Source organism: Chroicocephalus ridibundus, chromosome 7 (assembly GCF_963924245.1).
Source record: "Chroicocephalus ridibundus chromosome 7, bChrRid1.1, whole genome shotgun sequence".
Lineage (NCBI taxonomy): Eukaryota > Metazoa > Chordata > Aves > Charadriiformes > Laridae > Chroicocephalus > Chroicocephalus ridibundus.
In genome coordinates this window covers 47,415,677-47,435,190 of record NC_086290.1, presented here as the reverse complement: position 1 = coordinate 47,435,190, position 19,514 = coordinate 47,415,677, and the positions used below count along the sequence as shown (strand labels likewise).

The following is a 19,514-nucleotide window of genomic DNA, read 5'->3' as shown; positions in this document are numbered from 1 at the left end:
TTCTTGCCCGCAAGCAAACCAAGAGGTACTGGAACAGACAGAAGAAATAAGATTTCACTCCCTCTGCAGCCAAGAATCTCGCTGAAGCCGCATTTGGATTGCTGCTTGCTGTAAGCTAAACTGAAAGGAAATGATGTATTTCAGCTACAATAACTTAATATTAAACATCGTACCTTTGTAACACTCATGATATTGCATTTCAAAAGGCTTACACCAGAAGTCTCATTAGCAAAACTATTAAAACAAGCACACAGCTGGCGGAGAGCATTTACTGTGCAGAAGAGTCAAATTTTTCTAAATTTACAGTGGCAAAATTGATTACCGATTCTTACATCTGTTGCAAATTTCACATTTAAATTCTCCTTAAAAAGTCACTTAAGCTCAGAAACATCAGGCTAGGCGCTACAAACCAGTTCCCCTCCCCCAGCGACCACATCAATAATCTCCAGGCAAATCAAATGTGCTCTTTTCATAAAAGCAATTGTTACTGTCATATAACATAACAAGCACTAAAACGTGCTTAAGGTGTAACTTGATGTATTTACACTACATTTATAATCACACAGAAGCCAAGGGTAACTCTGAAGAAAGGATCACACTGGAGAAAAAAAAAAATACTAAAGTAAACAGCGCCAGCTGCAAGCCTGAAAATGTTTAAATATGCAAACTGGCGTCCTCATCACCCAGAAATGTTGAAGGAAGTACCTGGAAGCAGCGTGGAAATGCAGAGCTGGAAGACGGTAATAGGAGATGTTTTTATATTTCATGCCTTTCTCTGTACAAACCATCTCTAGCACCTGCCAGCAAGAAGCAGAGCGCCACAGGCGCCAAATATGTGATATCCTAGGGCACGTAGAGCTAAGAATTTCCCTTTGTGGTCCTTTATTGAAAAAGAAAAAAAAATACACTTGCTACACCTCACCCCCAAGAGCCACGACCCGGTTTCTCTATGAAATCTTACTTCACTTGAAGAAGACAAAGATTGAGGGCAAAGTTTCACTCGAGGTCTAAAGCAAGAGTTGGTATGATGTCTAAAGACACAAGTCTAACTGAACTCCAGAAAGTGCCAATAAGCTGCATCTTTTGCTTTTTGTGACTCTCCTGGAAGGACAGGAAGGATAAGGTTTTGCTTCATCATCAGTTCCTGCAGTGCCATAACATCTATTAACCTAAAGGGTTTTTTCCCCTGTTTGCTTTGTGCGTGGCTCCAATCTGTTTGAGAGAACATTGGCACCTGTCCCCTGAAAGTTAAAGCAGTTCAGCAATGCCTACTTGGTGGCTGGCAGCACAGCAAGTACTGTGAGGGACAGCGTATCAAGCAGATTGGACAGGATTTATCATGATTAAGTCAAGAAGACACAGACGGAAGAGGTGACACCACGTCAAGGTTGGATGAGTGCTCCTCAGAGCAGGTGACACCAGGGACCTTCTTCCCAGCACTCATCAAACCCATGAACGCCCACGGACCAGCAGCCACTTCCTTCAAGAGTTGTCTTACTCTCTCAACAGGTGAAAAAAAGCACGCTCAGAGATGTTGCAATCACAGAATCACAGGGGTTAGAAGGGACCTTCAGAGACCATCCAGTCCAGCCCCCTGCCAGAGCAGGGTCATCCAGAGCAGGTGGCACAGGAACGCGTCCAGGTGGGTTTGGAATGTCTCCAGAGATGGAGACTCCACCACCTCTCTGGGCAGCCTGTGCCAGGGCTCTGCCACCCTCACAGGCAAGAAGTTCCTCCTCATGTTGAGATGGAATTTCCCGTGTTCCAGTTTGTGCCTGTTGCCCCTTGTCCTGTCCCCGGGCACCACTGAGAAGAGCCTGGCCCCATCCTCTTGCCCCCCGCCCTTTAGATATCGATACTGTAGTGTTGATCCACAAGCGGGGCATGTTCCGCTGGTACATCCATTGCCATCTCTTCTCCAGTTACTGCCAGAGCGCTTGGGGAGAAATCTGCGAGCACTTTTGCTGCGCCAGGTCACTGCATCCCCACTTCATTTCTCAGCCATTCAGCAGGGGATTTGCATTTGTCTCAGTCAGCATCCCTATTGCTTGAGAAAACGCTTGGTGATTTATGGATGACAACCACAAGAACAACAGTTTGCAAAGTTTCTCAGCCTACAGGATCTGGTAAAGGAACAATGAGGGAAATAGAGCACGAAGCCAAAACGCAAATGGATCATGAGTCTGACGGCTGGTGGATGAGAGCTCACAGAACATCGCTTCCTTATTTTCTCACTCAGACAGCACACGTTTGTTTAACGGTATTTTTGAAAAAAGCAACAGCTGGATCACAAAACTTCAGGGGATGGAAAATCTACTTGTTCCCTCCTGAGCTTTTGAGCCCTCATCATTAATTTGTACATCATTTCTCATTTGCATACAGCATTATGAAGCAGCAGTGGCTGAAGGAAATGCCTTTCAACCACTGAACAGAGATCCTCGGGATAAGAATAAAGATTCACACCCTCAGCGCTTCCTCCAAGCGCTTGTCTATCAAGTCAAGCCACCTCTCAATCATTCTTATGAACTCAAGGCTGTCAGAGGACGAGACTACAAGACTTCTCAAATGTGATGTTTGGAAAGGGCACAGTCTAAATTGCACACGTTAACGTCTGTCTTTTTCTTCTCAATTTAATTTGGAGGGCAGAAGACACACGACAAGAAACAAATGGAGCCTTCTGGGAGTCAACCTGCTGTTTAACAAACTCCTCAAAAAAAACCCCATTTCTTAGCATAGAAAATTCAACATGAAGATAATCTCAATGAGAATCACTCTAGAAAGGATAAAACTTGCTCCAAACAATAGTGGACAAAGAGGGGGTTTCTTGCTCTTTGCTGCAGAAAGAAATACCACACAAGATTTTTATTTTTTATTCCTGAACTTGCATTGGAAATGCCCTAGCAACGAATCACTAACACGCTGTATATGGCTGTCAAACCATACTGGGAAGAACTCATTATTAAATTCACTCCTTTATTAGGGGCTCAAGAACTTTGTGCAGAACTTCAGTTAAAATCATGAAACCCGTTATCAGCATAACTACCTCACTAAGGCAACAGATTTGAAACACACATTTTCGTTCGGGCCCTTCCGTTTCTATTTTTCACAAGAATCAGCCTGCTTTTTGGCTGTGACAGCCAAGAAGGACATCCTCACTGCTTTGTCACCTAGGACCATGTCCTCTCCTCTTCCTTTCTCCCACTCGTCTATTCGGATCATCAATATTTTGCAGCAGGACCTGTCTCTAACTACGCATCCCCGTGGCACCGAGCGCTGGGGCAGCTGTCAGACACCGCAGCCAGCAGGGTAAGGGCGCAGGAACAGCACCTGCCGAACAACAACAGCAAGCACAGCAAGGTACAACTTGTGGTTTTAAAAACTCCCTTCGCCCATTTTTATTTTTTGAATGTGCAGAGATCAAACCTATCCATGACTCTTATTAGCAGTGACTCACATCAGCTGCAATGCCAGCTTGTCTCAGCCTCAGGAGAGCTGAATAAGCCTGGCTGGTTTGTCAGGCAGTGTGAAAAATATGGGACTTGTATTTTGTTTCCAGATAAATTAGCATCCACTTTCCCAATGCAGTGCATCAGCGCTTCCCCACCTACTCTGAAACAGGAGCTGTACCTCTCGAGAACCAGCAGGTGCATTAGCTTTCACCACCTCTCCTTCATGGCAGTCCTACGGAGCGGTGCTCGACGCCACACCTGAACACCAAGCACCGCGCTCAGAAGGAAAACGGGAAGGTGCTTCTGCCCAGAAGTAGTTCAAGATAATTCTGGGGTACCAGAACCATGTTTAACATTACGAGAAAAAAAACAAAAAAACAGCTTCCGCAAGACTTCTTGCTGTCCCCTACGTGCGATGATGCACTCTGCAGCTGAGCGGGGGCTGGCAGAACAGTGTATTACCAACTGGAGCAACTATTAATTGGCTCTTGTGTTATCAGCGTTTCAAGGACCCTTCAAAGTGCAGTTGCTTCGAGGAGAAAATGCACCTGCTAGTTGAGCTGCTTTTTCCTCTCCTCTTCACCTTGACCAGAGTATTTTTAGCTGTATGGACAGACTTGCCAATACTTTCACCTTCAATTCTTCGCAAGCAAATTTCTGACAACACACAGCAACGAACGAACCGCATCTATCCAGGGTCAAGAGAGGCAGAAGGGAAGTTAAGTGATGGGCAAAAGCCAAGTTCCCAAAAGACTTTTTCCAATATTTTTTCCTTCGATATTTTAGCTCCCCTTCTTTCAATGGCCTCCTCTACTCACACAGAGGACGTGGTAAGTTTGTACCTGACTCCAGTAAGCTCAGAGTTTGGCCTGAGATGTTGCTTACAAGCTCAGCCGGTACGGCTGCACGCAAGCAGCTTGATAAAGCTCCGCACGTGCCTTTGCGGGAGAAATTGTCACTCAATTACACTGAGCCTCCCAGATCTACTAACGTAAGTACGTGTGGCAGAAAATGGTCCAACACTGTCATCGCAGAAGGCAGAAAAACTCATTATTCAAATGAAACAGTCTCTCTTGTCTGTTCGTCTCAGCAGGTAACACGTCAACTTCTGCCAAATGGGTAAACAGAAGTACTTGCTTCCTTCAGAGCACAGGATCGGTAAATGAGAGGGAAGACATGCTCACAAAGCACTATTCTTATTAATTCATGTGATGCTGGGACCACAAGTGCTTCATTAACTACTACAAAGGCTGTTACACGGTAGACTAAGTTCTGAGCTGACAGCAGCAGACACGATCCCATGGGCCCTCAGGTCACTGTTCCGCTGTCTCACGGACACAAACTACTACAAACCACTGACAGGGTGAAAGGGTCAATTATGCTCAGATCTACTGGTTTGGATAAATCTCCCAGAAATAAGCAGATTTCTACGTAGCAGGAGGGTGACTAGAGCTAGTAAACTCCAGCACGTGCATTTTAATGTCCTTTAGGCACTGCAAATTCAAGGGAACCCTTGAGAACCAGTGCCAAGTGCCACACGGGGATTTACGACTCTTCCTAGGCTCCCTGAACTCACAGTTTTCCTTCAGCAGCCTGCTTTGGGTGTAAACGCTTCATTAGGAAATATTTTATTATTTTATAATCTCTTTATCTCTTATAGCATCTTATACTCACAGCAGAGGTTACCATCTCATTGGACACATGTTCTGCTCCCCTTCTGTCATTCAGTTTCTGCCCATGTGGAAAACTCATCAAACCTGCTGGACTTTACACACCTTGACGTACAAAACATGTAAGTATGCTCCCAACGCACCCAGAACCCACTCCATGGCCCATCTTCAACCTCTCAAGTCTTCTACTTTTGTCCTGAGTAGGTAAAGTGCAGAAGGAAGAAAAAAAATATCTAAAAATACATTCTTAAGTGGGTACCTTTTCAGACAAGGCCTTTAAACTGTCAAGAAACCTCTGCCAGAAATCCTTGAAGAGGGGGCGATCGATTCTCTTCAGGCTCTCTTTGGTGCTCGCGTCCACGCTGACGTACAGCTGCGTTACTGGCTCAAGGTTCCTTGGAAATAAAAAGGGAACTGTTGTTTTCACAGCCATTACCGATAGCTGAATTTGTGGTTTCCTACCAAAGCACACCTAAAATACAGTAGCTCCGAACAAGCTGTTCTGCTGGTCCGGTAGTGACAGGAACTAGACAGTATTCACAGGGAAAGCTATCAAAGTCCAGCGGTTCATCTCTGCCAAGTGACCATCACCTTAATAGCGAGACGTTACAACCTACTTTCAACAAATAACACCCCCCCAAAGGTAAGAACGTCTCATACAGGGGCCTTGGTTGAACTTTTAATTATCTTTTCCTCACTGAACTGGAACACATCTCGCTCCACTGTGGCTGTAACCACATGCAGAAAGGCTTCCCGAAGCAGGCTGCCAGCGGTTCACGCGAGGCACTGAAGGGCTCTGCTTCTCACCACAGCCCCCATGGCTAAAAATCATGAAGCTCAGTCCCTTCCTCAAGTTGCATTTGCCCTGGCCCATGGAAAAATAACCCCATTCAACAGAAGTACAGCCATAATTCAGCCAGTTTCTACCGCTGGACACGTTGAACTTACCTGGCCTGCAGCTGGCATCATCAGTCAAATAAGTTTTTGAAGGGAAATCAAAGCTGTTTAGAAGATAAAACCAAGCACAATCCCCCACCGCGTTCTCCCTCCACTTCCAAGGCTCTTATCTCATATAAATCCTGCAATATAGTCTTTCTGGTCACATAACGCCGGTGAGCACAGCCTCTGTGAGCCCAACACCGGTAACTTCTCAAAAGATTAAACCTGCTCTGCCGCGTGAAGAGCCTGGGTTGAGTCTAATCCCTTCCACAAAGCCCAAGGGTATAAAGGAGAAGCAGCAAGGCTGCAGTCCATTAGCAAAGGGATAATGAAGGGCATTAAGAGGAAGAACCTAAAATGAGTTCCCTTGTCACAGGCAAAACTGGTAAAGCCAGTGAGCGTAACAGACATCCACCCCTCGGAGCATCTTCCACCCCGGTGTCTCTGAGATGAAGTATCGGAGGTGGCAGCATCCTAATTGCATCGCGTAACTCTTTCGCTCTTAACACTTTTAGGACAACATTTTGCAAGTGGTTTGGTTTTTTTTTTTTTTGGTGAAGTCTGTTAACGAACAGGCTACGAACGTCCCGGCTTGATTTGGTTCTTTATAGGAGATGAGAAGAAATTAGAAACTATTGTTCAGCTGCCAAACAGTGCCACCTAAAAATACACCACCCCCACCCCCCCCGCCCTCCAGGGTGTTACTGTCCAGAAAAATCCACTTAATGTGGACACTCAAACAACCTATCGAAACATATTCTCTCTGTACTTATTTAGACAGAGGTACAAAATAGCCCAGAACAAATTTAATATTTTAGGTTAAAATTTAATATTTTAGGTTAAAAAAAAAAACCCTGCAAACAAGGTTGTCTGGACTGGCAGCCCAAAGCCACGATCTCCAAAAACAACCAAATGTTCTAGGTGTAAGTGGATTGAAGTGTTCAGTTTCAAAGAACATAGCCAAAAACTCTTGTCTTTACTTAATGCTGCATTTGCCTAATGAAAATGGGCCCCACTGAAAACAGAGCGAGTGTTTTTTTTCAAAACACGAGCTGAGAAAAATCATTTCTCTGCGGATCTCAGTCTTAAGGACAGGCAAGAGCCAGACTCACTGTTATACTGGAGAAAATTAAGGAATTAGAAGAGATCTCAGGGAGGGATTTCTGCCCCACGTTGCTCCAAAACAGAGCGGTCCCAGGGCTCTGCCGTGGCCAGGACTGGAGCCAGGACAGCCTCGTGCGCGCTGTGCCGAAGGGGAACAAGGAGTCATGGGTCCAGCCAGCACCAGGGAGAAGCAGAGCACAGACTGGCATTCCCGAAACACAGCTACATTTCATAATTAACAGGAAATTTAGCTGCATGGTACTAGGATGGATTTTCCAGTGTTCATCCTTAATTTTTTGGTTGTAATTTCCAAGCTAGCTTAGACAGCTGCGATCGCATCCAGGAGATCAAACTGATGGCATTTACCACATACAAACTTGGGCAGAAATCACAGCCGAGCAGCACAGCACAACTCAAGCGCAATAAATCGACTCCAGGCCACCAGCCATGAGGGGATTTCACGAGCCAGACAGGACACAGCCTAAGTCAATGATACAAAGACCAGAACCAGCAATATCATAAAAATAAGCATTTTCTTATGAGCAATAATAAGCATCTGCTCACTATTATTATTATTGACGCTCATAAATGCAAACACATACACAAGGGTTCTTGTTCACAGTCATTAACCAGAAACAAGAGGGAGAAGAGGCCAAGAGGCAGGTAACTGCTCCATGCGAGCTCATGGGCTATAAAACCTCCTTCCCTTCATGGAAACACGTGTGTGCCTGGTGGCAGACGGACCTGCGGTCCAAATACAAGAGGAGGAAGAGAGGAGAGAGGAAGGCAGAGGCAGCACCGTGCTGGAGACCCAGACAGGGGGGTCCCGCAGGGCCCTAAACCCAGGCCACGCTCCCCGTTTGCACTTTGGGACGCCAGAGATCATGTTGCCTATTTTAGGACAAACTTTTAAACTACAGCTCCCCTCTGCTGACAACGAAAAAGTGAGTTTGGTGCATACTTCAGTTCCCATATTAAGCAAATAGTTTGCTTTGATGAGCCAAAGATCAGCTGCAATTTTTAAGACAGCAAGACTAGCATTTTATCGCTTTCTTTTTTGTTTCTTTTTAAAAACAGTCAGCGGATCCGAAGAAATGCAAGCTTTAAAATATAGTCTGTGCGCTCTTTTTAAAATGCTATTTTTAGGAAAGAGCAATTTCTGTCTATCAGGCACATAATACATGACTTAAAGTAACTTGATTACACAATTATTCAATCGTTTGGAATGCCTTTGTAGTGTATAATTACTCACTCAAAAATTGCATGCCCTCCCCCCTCACTGCCATATTCAGACCAGGAGAAGGAAGCGAAAAGGAAGCTCTTAGCAGAAAGCGCTCACACAGAGAGTCCGTGAGCTGAAATGACAAGTGACATACCAAAGCCACCCTGCGTGCAGCTCCGCTGACGCGCTCGCGTAACTCCGGGGCTGGACTTTGTCAGCGTTATCAAGCTGACAATATTCCGACGAGCTCCCAACCACCCCGCAGCTCACACCACTTGCTGCGCTCCCTTGCTACATCACTTCGGATTTTGTTAAGAGCATCCCAGCTGCTCAAGAACATCAGAAACAGGGATCCTTTGCATTTGTACAGGCCCTTTCAGAGTTCGTTAAGATGTTTTGAATGTTTAGCCTAGGTCCCTTTGAGTGGGAGGTTAAACAGCACTGATCCCACTTTTGCAGACGCGTAGGCACTTGGTGCCTTTTCTTATCCCACACTCGGGGTCCCGCTGGAGACACTGGGGTGTACAGATGTTTGGTCTGAGCCCTTACGGCTGGTCTTACGGATTTAGAACGAAGATCAGACTGCAAGAGAAGCGCACAAGCCAAAAAGTCAATTTATGAGTTCAGTCTCCTGCTCTAGCTGTCAGAAACATTCACACCAGTTATCCCTGTCCCCAGGCACGAAACTCAGCTCACTCGCCGCTCTCCTTCCCTTGCACCTCCGGGAGGTACTGTATTACATTCTCTTCACTTTCAGAAGTAATCACACTTTGTTTAGGAGTCGCAGAAAAGAAAATCAAACTGGGAGAGAGAAAGAGATGAGAAAGAGCACGGGGAGATAAAGGTTAAAAACAGATAGATGCCAAGTGGACTTTTTCTTTGTCAGTGCTCACGCAGAGCTGGCTCTGACGAGCGATAAAATGGAATTAAAACACAGGTCAGCACTCAAATGTTTTAGTAGGGAGATATTTTGTCCGGCTCTTACCTAATCTCATCTGGGAACTGGGCATTTGTAACCAGGAAACTAGAGATGCTGTGCTGGTGCAGGAGCTTCACAAACCGGTTGATCTCTGGGTACATGATGGGCTCTCCCACCAGTGAGAGCGCGCAGTGCTTTGCTGTCATCGCTTCCTCGAACCGATCTGCTTTCACTCCTGACACGCCTGCAAAAAGAGGGAAAACATCCTGTATCTAGAATACACCCTGGCACAAAGGGAAGACTGAGCAAAACCAGCCGGAGCCCTCCTGAACCACAGGGGACACCAGGCCGCAGCCAGCGCCCACTCAGCCAGCTCCGCAGGGATGCACAGAACAGCATCCGCCCGGACCCGTGGAGCCTGGGGCTGTGGGTGCCCTGTTCGCTACCGCAAGCCATCTTCTAGCAACGTTTGAGCCAAGCTTTCTGTTGCTAAGAGCTCAATGATGCTGCCTGAATGCTGAGACAGAAACACAAGAGCCAGTTAAATGCCATCTCAAGCAGGTATCTTAAAAAAAAGACGACCTGGTTATGTCTGTCTCCGCTGCTGACCCCCCCGTGGCCCCCCAGCCTCATGAAGACTAGCTCCCCAGAAGAGCTGGGCACCCTTCCCCGAGCGCAGCACCAACAACCAGGTCTGAATCCACGTTGGCCACCACACGAAACGCAACTCCACAGAGGATGCATTTAAAAAGAAAACCCAACACATGACACAGTCCTGGACGGCGAGAGACATTTCAGCACCAAGAGGAAAACACAAGGAGCTCAACATGTGAAAACGCTTCCTGCAGGTTCAACCAACCCGAGTCACATTTATTCTACCCACGGGAGAGCAGGGGAGAGGTGAATTCTCTTCCAGCCCACCCGTATCTGACCAAGTGCTCAGGATCCAGTACGGAATCCTCTGACTACAAACAAGCTTTTGTTCCAAATATGTCACTTCACATTTCCTTGACGTGCCTTGATGTACTCGAATAATATCTGAGGTTTTATACTGGGGGCTGGTCTGCTTAAAAAAAAAAAAAAAAAAAAAACAAACCACCACACACCAAAGACTTGAGTTTGAAACCAGGTCCTCAGCTCACCTCTGGTTGCCTAGACGCTGGAGCTCAAGCAGTACAGAAAATTACATGCTATGCTGCAAAGCCAAGATAAAAAGAGGTGTTGGTGGATATTGCTTCAGCTGCACGTAGAAAAGCTGGTTAGCGATCAGAGCGAAGCTTAGCACATTTGAAACCAGCCAGGCTGAGTCCTGAAGAAGTGACAGGACTAATGGTTATTCCGCAGAAACCTGACAGTGCTAAATGAGAACTTTATTTGAAAAGAAAGAAGCACCTAAACCACACACTGAGATTAAAGGACTAACTTTTGTATTCCTAAAGCTACTGTAAGTCATTTTTGGAATTAATTAATTTCCCTCAGCATCTCACAATTGGACTACGGTAATTACTGTGCCAGCTTTATAAGCAGACAGAAAAAAATTCCAACATCACGTAAAATTTGAGAGTAACTTTCTCAAAACAGTTTACATCAAATCTGGCATGTAGTAAATACACTCCAGAGGAGGGTAGAGGTTTCGTACGCAATCATTTGATCGTGTAAATCACCCGTTAGACGGGGATAAACTAAACAGGATTAGCGGGTATTCCAGGGAGCGCACGCACTCTCCTGCACTTTGGGCTGCCATATCGCTACAGCGCTCAACCTCTGCTCCTGTCTTCAGTCAATGAACTTGAGCAAAGTCAGAGCCGGGGCAGGTTTCGTATGGCATACAGCAGGTCCAACGCAAGTGCAGGAGCTCGGAGCCGTAGGGCCTTGAGGAGCCTCTGCAAGAGGCAGCGGCGAACAGCTTTCATCGCCAGTGCTCAGCAGAGCACGCAGCCAAGCCCCCTTTGATCAACACATCCCCTTTGGAAAGCTGATTCCAGCCGCTCTCTTAGTGGTGCACTTCAATTTGGGAAAGAAAAGCAGCATCTGGCACGTCACCCTAGAGAGGCCGTTGTTGACTTCGGGTACCCCTCTGTAAGTACCTCTACACCAGTCATCACAAGTGCCTCGTGACTGGGGGGACAAGGAACCCGTTTTACCCGCTCTTACAGCAAGACACACAGGTAGTCTTAGGATTTCCTAGTTCAGGTCATGCATTTTTTTGTTTGTTCATTTTTCCCTAAGTTGTATTATCAGAGACTCCAAGTTTTGAATTATGTTTCCATTCTGTGTGTGCCCTTCACAAGGGCGCAGAGATTTATTAGTCGCTGCCTAGAAAATGTATCCATCAAACAAACTACTTCCCACCTTCGCACCTTAGCTCCCTATCGGTAAGATGTCTCCATCAGTTACTCTAAAAGAGAGTTATGTGACGTTAAGTAACATCTATGGTCTTCAAAATCAGTACAAACTATGGCAATAATAAAAGAGAAGATGACATATCATCATCTCTAAGAGCATGCACAGGGACTCCTAAGGACAGAGGGCCATTCTCTAGGATAGCCTATAGGATGGAAGGTCCCCAGGAATTCTTTTGGTCCTTCAAGGAAGATCTCATTTTTACTAGAGTGGGTGGAATTACTAAAGCATCAGATTAGCTCACCATTTCCTTTGGCTCACGGAGATGTCTGTATGTGCGTACCCGAACACAAAGCTGTGGTACTTAGAAAGAGCACAAATTTATTCCAACAGTTTTGGGTATTATCTGAGCAGCATTACCAGACACTCGAGAGCCTTGAGGGCTCTCTAGCCAAGACATCTTCTCCCCATGCTTTTCTTCTCCAGTAGCCCGAACAGTCTGGTCTGCTCTACGCTGGGGGTCAGCGTTCAAACATCCCGCAGACGCGCGCAGCTCCCTGCTGGAAACCCCTCCGGAGCCCCTGGCACTGCCCAGCCAAGCCCAGCTCCAGCCTGGCTTCCCCCTTCGACACAGCACCCCGCCATCCCGCTGTCCAAGCTTGGGGTGGTTGGTGGGGTTTGGTGTTGTTTTTTTTTTTTCCTTTCAGAATCAATCATAATAAAATCCAGCCTACTCTTTGCAGAGTGCTGAGAAGTTTGCTGGAAGTAGACAGTCATGTTTTCTGCCTGAGGCACTTCCAAGCCGGGCAGAGCACGGCTCTGGCACGGCACGCAGGGGACGTTCATCCTGCAAGACACTGCGCAGCTTTTAAATCTCCCTGGCTTCAGCTCACCGCACAGCGTTTCAACTCAATTTGGCTTTCACCGATTCTACTCTAACAATATTTTCACACGCACCTCAGGGAAGCGACAATGTAAAATCCACAAAATCTAACGGTGAGCTACGGGGCTTTTCTTAACTGATTTTTCTTCTCCTTAATAAACCTTCTGCTTTTAGGCTCCCAAGACAGGAAGCATGTTGCCATCTATCACTCTGAAAAAGTAACACATCTTTTCTTTTTCCACTTTGCAGCACAGTTCTAGTCCGGAGCCGCCTTTTTTTTTTTGGGTCTTTCTCCTTTCACAGTTCCAAGCCAAGGGTAACTCTGCTGAGATGCATGTGGAAGTTTCAGGGAACATTTATGAATTTGTTTAATAAGCTCCAAAAAGAAAGAATTGGGACATCCTTACAGGCCTCTCGACGCTTTGGGAATATTTTCAGATGCTGGCAAGTCCATCTATAACCTTTCCCTCTCCCCAGCCCTGTTTGGGAAGACACCGGGGGTAGTAAGGGAAGGAGAGGGTTATTCCTTAGTCTGAAGTTGGGTTTAAACAGATTCCTGCACTCGTCTTCCAGAAGCTTTTGAGCATCTGCAAAGCAACTTTTGCTTTTCACCTTTCTTTAGTGCAAATAAGAGACATTCCTGCCATAGAGGGGCAACACTTCCATCACCCTGCACCAGCACCACACAGCTCGAGAGCAATCCCTGCCCTCGTGAGCATACCCTGCACGCCCCACCAGCACCTGCGTGCAAATCTAGCCATTCCTTGAAACACGCAGCTTCTTCCTAAGCAAATTTAAAGGACTATTTTGAGTCAGGTCCTGCCTCATAAAAAGGAGGGGGGTCTTTACTGTTATTCATTAACAATCACAACAAAAGCCATAGAACTACTGGTTAGAAGGGTCTCCTGCAGGGCTCTAGTCCAGCCTCCTGCTCATAAAGGACGGTTGCCAACACTGGACCAAGGTGATAGTGACTTGACTGAAAAGACTTCAAAGCCTCCACAGTTGGAGGGTCCTCCAACCACCTCCACCTCTCCGAGCACCACTTGGGCTGAACAAGCTTATTTTGATGTCCAACTTGAACCTTCCAAACAGAAACCCAAGTCTGTTGTCCCTGATTCTACCACGGCAGCATGGACTGACATGGGGTTATAACACTCTTGTACAGAACCTTCCACTTCCTGCTGGACTCCACGTGCATCTACTGGCCCAATAATCATGTTTCTCAAGGTCCCACTGAAGTAAAGCTGTGCCATTGAGTGCGCTTGCCACCCTCCCTAACTTCATATTGCCTTCAAAGCTGCTGAGGGTGCATTCAGTATCATCAGCCCCATCGTCTGTTGATGGAGACGTACAACAGGTTCCTGGACCAACCCCCGAAGCACCCTGCTTGTTATCAGCCACCCAACTGACCTCGAGCTATCGATCACAATCCTTTATTTCAACTCATCTAAGAGCCTGGCCATCCAGAATAGACCAAATAAGAGTAGAGTTTAAGAAGTGCTCAGTGCCTTAAGTGTTAAACGTGAACGCTCTTGTTTATAGCTGTAACAGTCCTCTACGGTTGTTAGAACCTTCCAGACAAAATTTGACATCCCACGTGCTCTTTGCTCATGCAAACCACTGTACCCAAACTCCTGCTGCACTGGCACTGCATCCCACCAGCTGAGTTAACAGGCAGCCTCAGAACCCTGCAGCAGCTCTGCCCGGCCAGGCAGGCAGCACTGCTGCAGGCATCCTGCCTTCACTCAGCACTCGCCCCACGCTGCCCCATGGCTGCGGTGCAAAAGAAGCACCAAGGCAAGAGAACGAGACCTGCATTTCCGTACAGAGGGTCCTGCCTCGAGCTCCGCTGCGCTGTGCTTAGTCTGAAGCACTGACACCAACTGCCTCCTCCACTGACTCATGTCGCTACCTCTTCCCCAAGGAAAGCTTCCCCTACCAAATTAACACTGTTTTTCCCCTATCCCACTACCGCACCTTCTCTGCCTTCCCCTGGTGGAGCTCTAGAGCTGTGATCCAGCCCATGGGACCACGCAAGTGCAACAGGCAGAGCGCGGCCAGGTCTGGTTATTTTGGCTGCTCCCCTCCCAGTTCAGCACAGCAGCTCCCAGGGAACTGGATTCCCTGAAGCTGCTGGTCCGAGAGCGCAAGATGACTCAAACCAGCCACTTGATGAAAATGAAGCTCATGAGGCCCTAAAACTTGAGTTATTTTTCCGCCTATTCTATAACTCCAGTGATCAAGACAGAGCAACTCTGCTCTGCTGACAGAAGGGTTTTTTGCTTGACACATTTTTAATCCATTGGGTTCTCTCTGCACACAGCCAACATAAACAAACGGGTTCCCAAAATGACAGCCAAGACTAAGGCTCATCTTACACATTTTATGGTTGCTTCATTCCACTCCTGCTGCTCGCACAGCCTCCGCTGCCAGTTAGGAAGAGCCGAGTCCTTAGACCTGTCCTGCCAAGCTGACCAGCCCTCCCAGCACACAAAGCTGACCTTGGCAGGTAACGAAGTTTATCACATTTGGGAAAAAGGAAAAAAAAAAAAACCCAACCATCTCTATATATATAGATATAGATACATCCTGCATAAATAACAAACTTGCAAGGAGCTCCTACGGGAAACAAAATACAGTAGTTTTCAGAGGTGCTGTGTAACTGCAGCTTCAATCACAAACAGATGTACTGAATAGTTCCTGAAAATAATAATACCCTGAATGCTGCTGCTCGCTCATTAACGAGAAGTTTCAGAGCCAAGACAAAAACTCCCAGGGAATTATGCCTGGGCAGTTTATTTCCCATCAGGTAGAGAGGCTGATTCCTTTTGCCTTCTACCTGCCCTCACTTTTGCATAAGGATCAAGATCCCTCATCACCCAAGGCCAGCTTTAACCACTGCTGAAACCTCTGTGCCCACCAAGGAAAAGGCTCTGACAACTACTGAGATGCACAAGAGGCAACTCTCCACTCTACTCCCTCAAGGCAGCAGTAAATACTCAAAGACTGACTCATGTTCTAGTGTCAAAAACAAAGCAGAACATCTCAGAAAACAGTAAGTGTGCCACAAAAGTTTCTTCTCGCTTCCCCACCTCTCTGATATTATAAGTCTCATGCCTCCTCCACAGTATTTCCCAGACAACCAGAAGTTTGAAGATGCTACTGATGGTTATCTCTTCCAAAAGCATCGTTAACAAGGAAGAAGTGGTAGAAGTTACCTTTGAACTGCTTGATCATATTCTGATGGTTCTCAATAGCCTCCTGCAAGATCATTTCAGGTTGGTCCATCTTCCATCGCCACTCTGTGCCCACTGGATTTGTATGATGTCTGAAGGAAAAAAGAGACAGAGTTATTCGCTGTCATTTGTAACAATACATGTAAGAAGCCATCTGTCGCCCTGAGGACTTTGGCATTGTTTAATAATATTAAAAGCAGTAAGAAATTCTCAGCAATATCCTGCTTCTGACAACTTTCAGATGTCATCTGTGAACACCATTCTCCTACCCTTCTCCTTCCATGCTCTGGTCTCCCCAGAAGGAAGAGCGGACCTTGCAGTTTATATTAAAATTAACGTACCTATTTTGAATCACAGGTAAAAGGTTTCTAAGCTAAAGTGATGGTCTGCAGCCAGAAAGACCTCTGTGAAGAAAGGAAAACTGGTTCTACCTCCTCTTCTGACCACCACTGCTCAAAGCACTAGAAAGAGAAGGTCCTAAGTCACTTTTAGTTCCATTATGAAGGTACCAACTGCCACCCTGAGGAGGACAGAATTTGTCTCTAACCCAGTGTTTGTGTACTGCTCTAGTAACAAGACAGATGAGGGCAGACCACTTCAAACTCCAAAGGGACTAGGAAGTCTGCAGCATGTTGGAGATGCATTGCTGTGGGATCTGGTTAATCTCCCAAATTTACTCAACAGGGGCTTCTCATCACTTCTGAGATCTGCTAGCTACGACGTTACCGAAACCCAAATGCAAAAACTGAAAAAAACCCCAAACATTAATTTCTCTGAGACAAGCAGATAGCAGATTAAAAAAAAAAAATAATAAAATTACTGATCTTCCATCTGAAGGACAGCTTGTGTTACATCGGGTTAGGAAGCCAACACCTTGCCTACCCAGAAAGGATGACTGTACCCATAGTTTGTTCTCTTCAAAACCAGAAAAAGCCTACCAGGTGCTTGGGTGGATTTGCCTGGAAAGATACGTGGAGTTTCTCCCCATTCCCTATTTCATCAGCATGGGAGGATGTTACAAAGCCGTTGAAAGTCGTCTGGAAAAAAATGCATTCTGACAAACAAATGTAATATTAGAAGCGACTGGTGTGGTACCCGCCATGCTCACACCCGGACACACACAACCCAGAGAGCGCCTGTTGGAGGGCACAGCCCTCTCCCTGCTGAAAGGCACCTCCCAGTAGCCCCGCTGCACTTAGACTGGTATCAAACAGGGATAATTCACCCTAAGAAAAATCAATGGATTTCTGTGCTTTCACCTCCTCCTTCTCTCTCCACCTTCACCTGCTTTTTTCCAAAATATGCTACAACAGATTCTATACTTTTCCCCTATCGATTCTACTGCAGCTCATAGAATAATTTATTAATAGGAGAGTAGCACATTTTGAGCGTCTTTCAAAATAGCACTACTGGATTAACACAGCCCTGGAGAAGAAAACAAGATCAAGCAGTATAGACTCCTGAAATTCTGTTTTCCGACCAGCTGATCTCCGTTTCCTCTCCACTCTCCCTCATCCCTGGGAGTCAGCCATGGCGACAACAGAGGTTACCTGCTGTACTCAGCCTTCCAGCCACACAGGCATCAGGACACGATGCCCAGCATTTAACTAGAGGAGAAAAGACAGAGGGAAGCACTTTCTCAGAAGGAAGTGGCCCGTCCAGTGCCTACTGAAGACAATCAAATGACTCCCACTGACTTCTCCAAGTGACAAAGACCCGCAGCTCCACACTTTGACAGCGCTAAAACACACAAATTCTAGACCCAGCATCAATAAAACCAGCCCTTTGGTCCAAACATTGCTTCATCCACTTCAAGAGCAAAGATTCAAACAATGCTCTCAAAATGCTTTGCTGTCTCAGAGATCCTTTAAGCTAAAACAGCTTTGCTTTCTGAATTTCTCTCTCTTTTTTTTTTTTTTTTCCCCAAGTCTGCCAACATGGAAAGTTTTCCGAATGCCAACTACAAGAGGTATTTATAAAACTCTTACATGTTTAACTACATAACTTGTACCTTGTATATTTAATAGGGCAAGTTGGCAGAAAATCAATAGGCTCTGGACAGCTATTAATTATTAGCGTCTAACAGTCCTTGAATTTTTACACATTCTAACTGTTTAATAAACATACCAGGTCATGTCTACAAAGCAGCTCATTTGGCAGAAAGCATTTTTGTTTCTAATGGTGGGGGGGGATGGGGAAGCAAGGTCTTCTGGCTGATGAGACTGTTTCACAGTCCCTGGCACAGAGAGAATTTCCCTGTCGCCTTCCCATGCCCCCACAGGCTCGGTGACACCCTGCATCATCTGCCTCACCAGCCACTCCAGGCTTGAGCAGGTAGTCGTGTGTGATGTTCCTTCCCTTCCAAAAATAACACCAGGGAAAAAAAAAAAAAAAAAAAAAAACAACCCTCACTCAAAACTCAAAACCACACACACGAGAAAACCCTTATTTTATTCAAGATTCCAGGTGTGAAACAGGTTTGATTTGATACTTCAGAGACAAGCCGTCACCGCCACAGCGCCCCACCGCCAAGGCTGCGCAGAAGGTGACGGGGAGCTGCCAGCTCGGAGCTCTCTCCTGGGTAACAGGGCTGCCTCCAACCCAGCTTTATTTGCATTTCGTCATCAGACCTGTGGTCTCCCAACTTACCAAAGCGTCCCCTGGCCTCTGTGAAGGTGTATTCTTCAGTGGGCAGCGCATCCCCCTCCCTGATCACTTGTGCGTTACTTTAATAAATCAGCTTTTGTTTGATAGCCTCTTTTAAAACGGTCGCTCTCTTCTGTAAGCAATGCTTCCTATTGCGAAGTCTTTCAAGAAACTTTGAGGGGAAAAAATGCAGCACAGGTATAAAGTATCATTTTACTCCAGTGATGTCGATACCTGGTGGGGAACACAAAGGCAAGGAAATGCTGCGGGCAGCGATCCCGAAAGGACAGAGCACGTGGCTCCCAGGAAGGGACAGGGAGGAAACAGCAGAAGAAAGCCAAGAAAGCAGCCTTCAGTGAACCCTGGGAACCGGCGGGTGAGACCCCAGAGGAGAAGAGTTTAAGGGCAAAGGAGTTCAGGAGAACCGATAGCTTTTTTTAAACCCTATTAAGGCAGAAGTGCAAACTGTGGCAATAAAAGGCAAAAATATGAAGAGTAACAGGAAACCAAATCTGGCAGAACCACAGGTTCTTCAGCAACCTCGCGATCCTCCAGCTGAAAATAAGAGGAAGAGCACAAGAACACAGGGTCAGAATCAGAAAGGTCAAGGCAGAAAATCAGACACAACTAGCACAGGAGATACGAAAAGCTAACAAGAAAGACTTTCCCTATAATGATGTGAGGAGTAAGAGGAAGACCAAGGAAAGCGCTTGTCCAGTGTGCAAGGAAACAACATCTAATGTTCTTCCGTGATGAGAAGAAACTTTTTCTTCTACTTTCTCCCGACAGCGATGGGAAGAGCCCAGAGTGGACTAGGAAGAGAACAGGTTAGAGATACCTAACCTAAATGAAGTGTTTTCACTAGGATGGTTAATGTTGGATGAATTGGCTGACAGTACCAGTGTCACTAGCAATAAGCTGTAAGTCTGTGAGGAGCATGTAAAAGTGATTTAAAACACACCTGAAAAATGCAAATTCAATGCCCATTTTAGCAGGAACCAAAGATTTCTATACCAGCCCCTCTTAACTTCCAGTTCCTTGGGACATACTGGATTAAATAAGTGTTTGGTAAGCCCCAGAATGCAGAACAGCCAACACGA

At 46.2% G+C, this 19,514-nt stretch overlaps 1 protein-coding gene across 5 annotated transcripts in view; it reads right to left on the bottom strand.

The window, feature by feature from the left end:
* LOC134518781 (S-adenosyl-L-methionine-dependent tRNA 4-demethylwyosine synthase TYW1-like) overlaps positions 1-19,514 on the bottom strand; it is a 119,727-nt gene that overhangs the window by 54,752 nt on the left and 45,461 nt on the right. For all 5 annotated transcript variants that reach the window (XM_063341979.1, XM_063341982.1, XM_063341983.1 and 2 more), the window contains exons 11-13: positions 15,751-15,860; positions 9,370-9,547; positions 5,379-5,514 (exon numbers count right to left, since the gene is read on the bottom strand). In XM_063341979.1, coding sequence (XP_063198049.1) covers positions 5,379-5,514; positions 9,370-9,547; positions 15,751-15,860 — 424 coding nt within the window. The remainder of the gene's footprint in view (positions 1-5,378; positions 5,515-9,369; positions 9,548-15,750; positions 15,861-19,514) is intronic.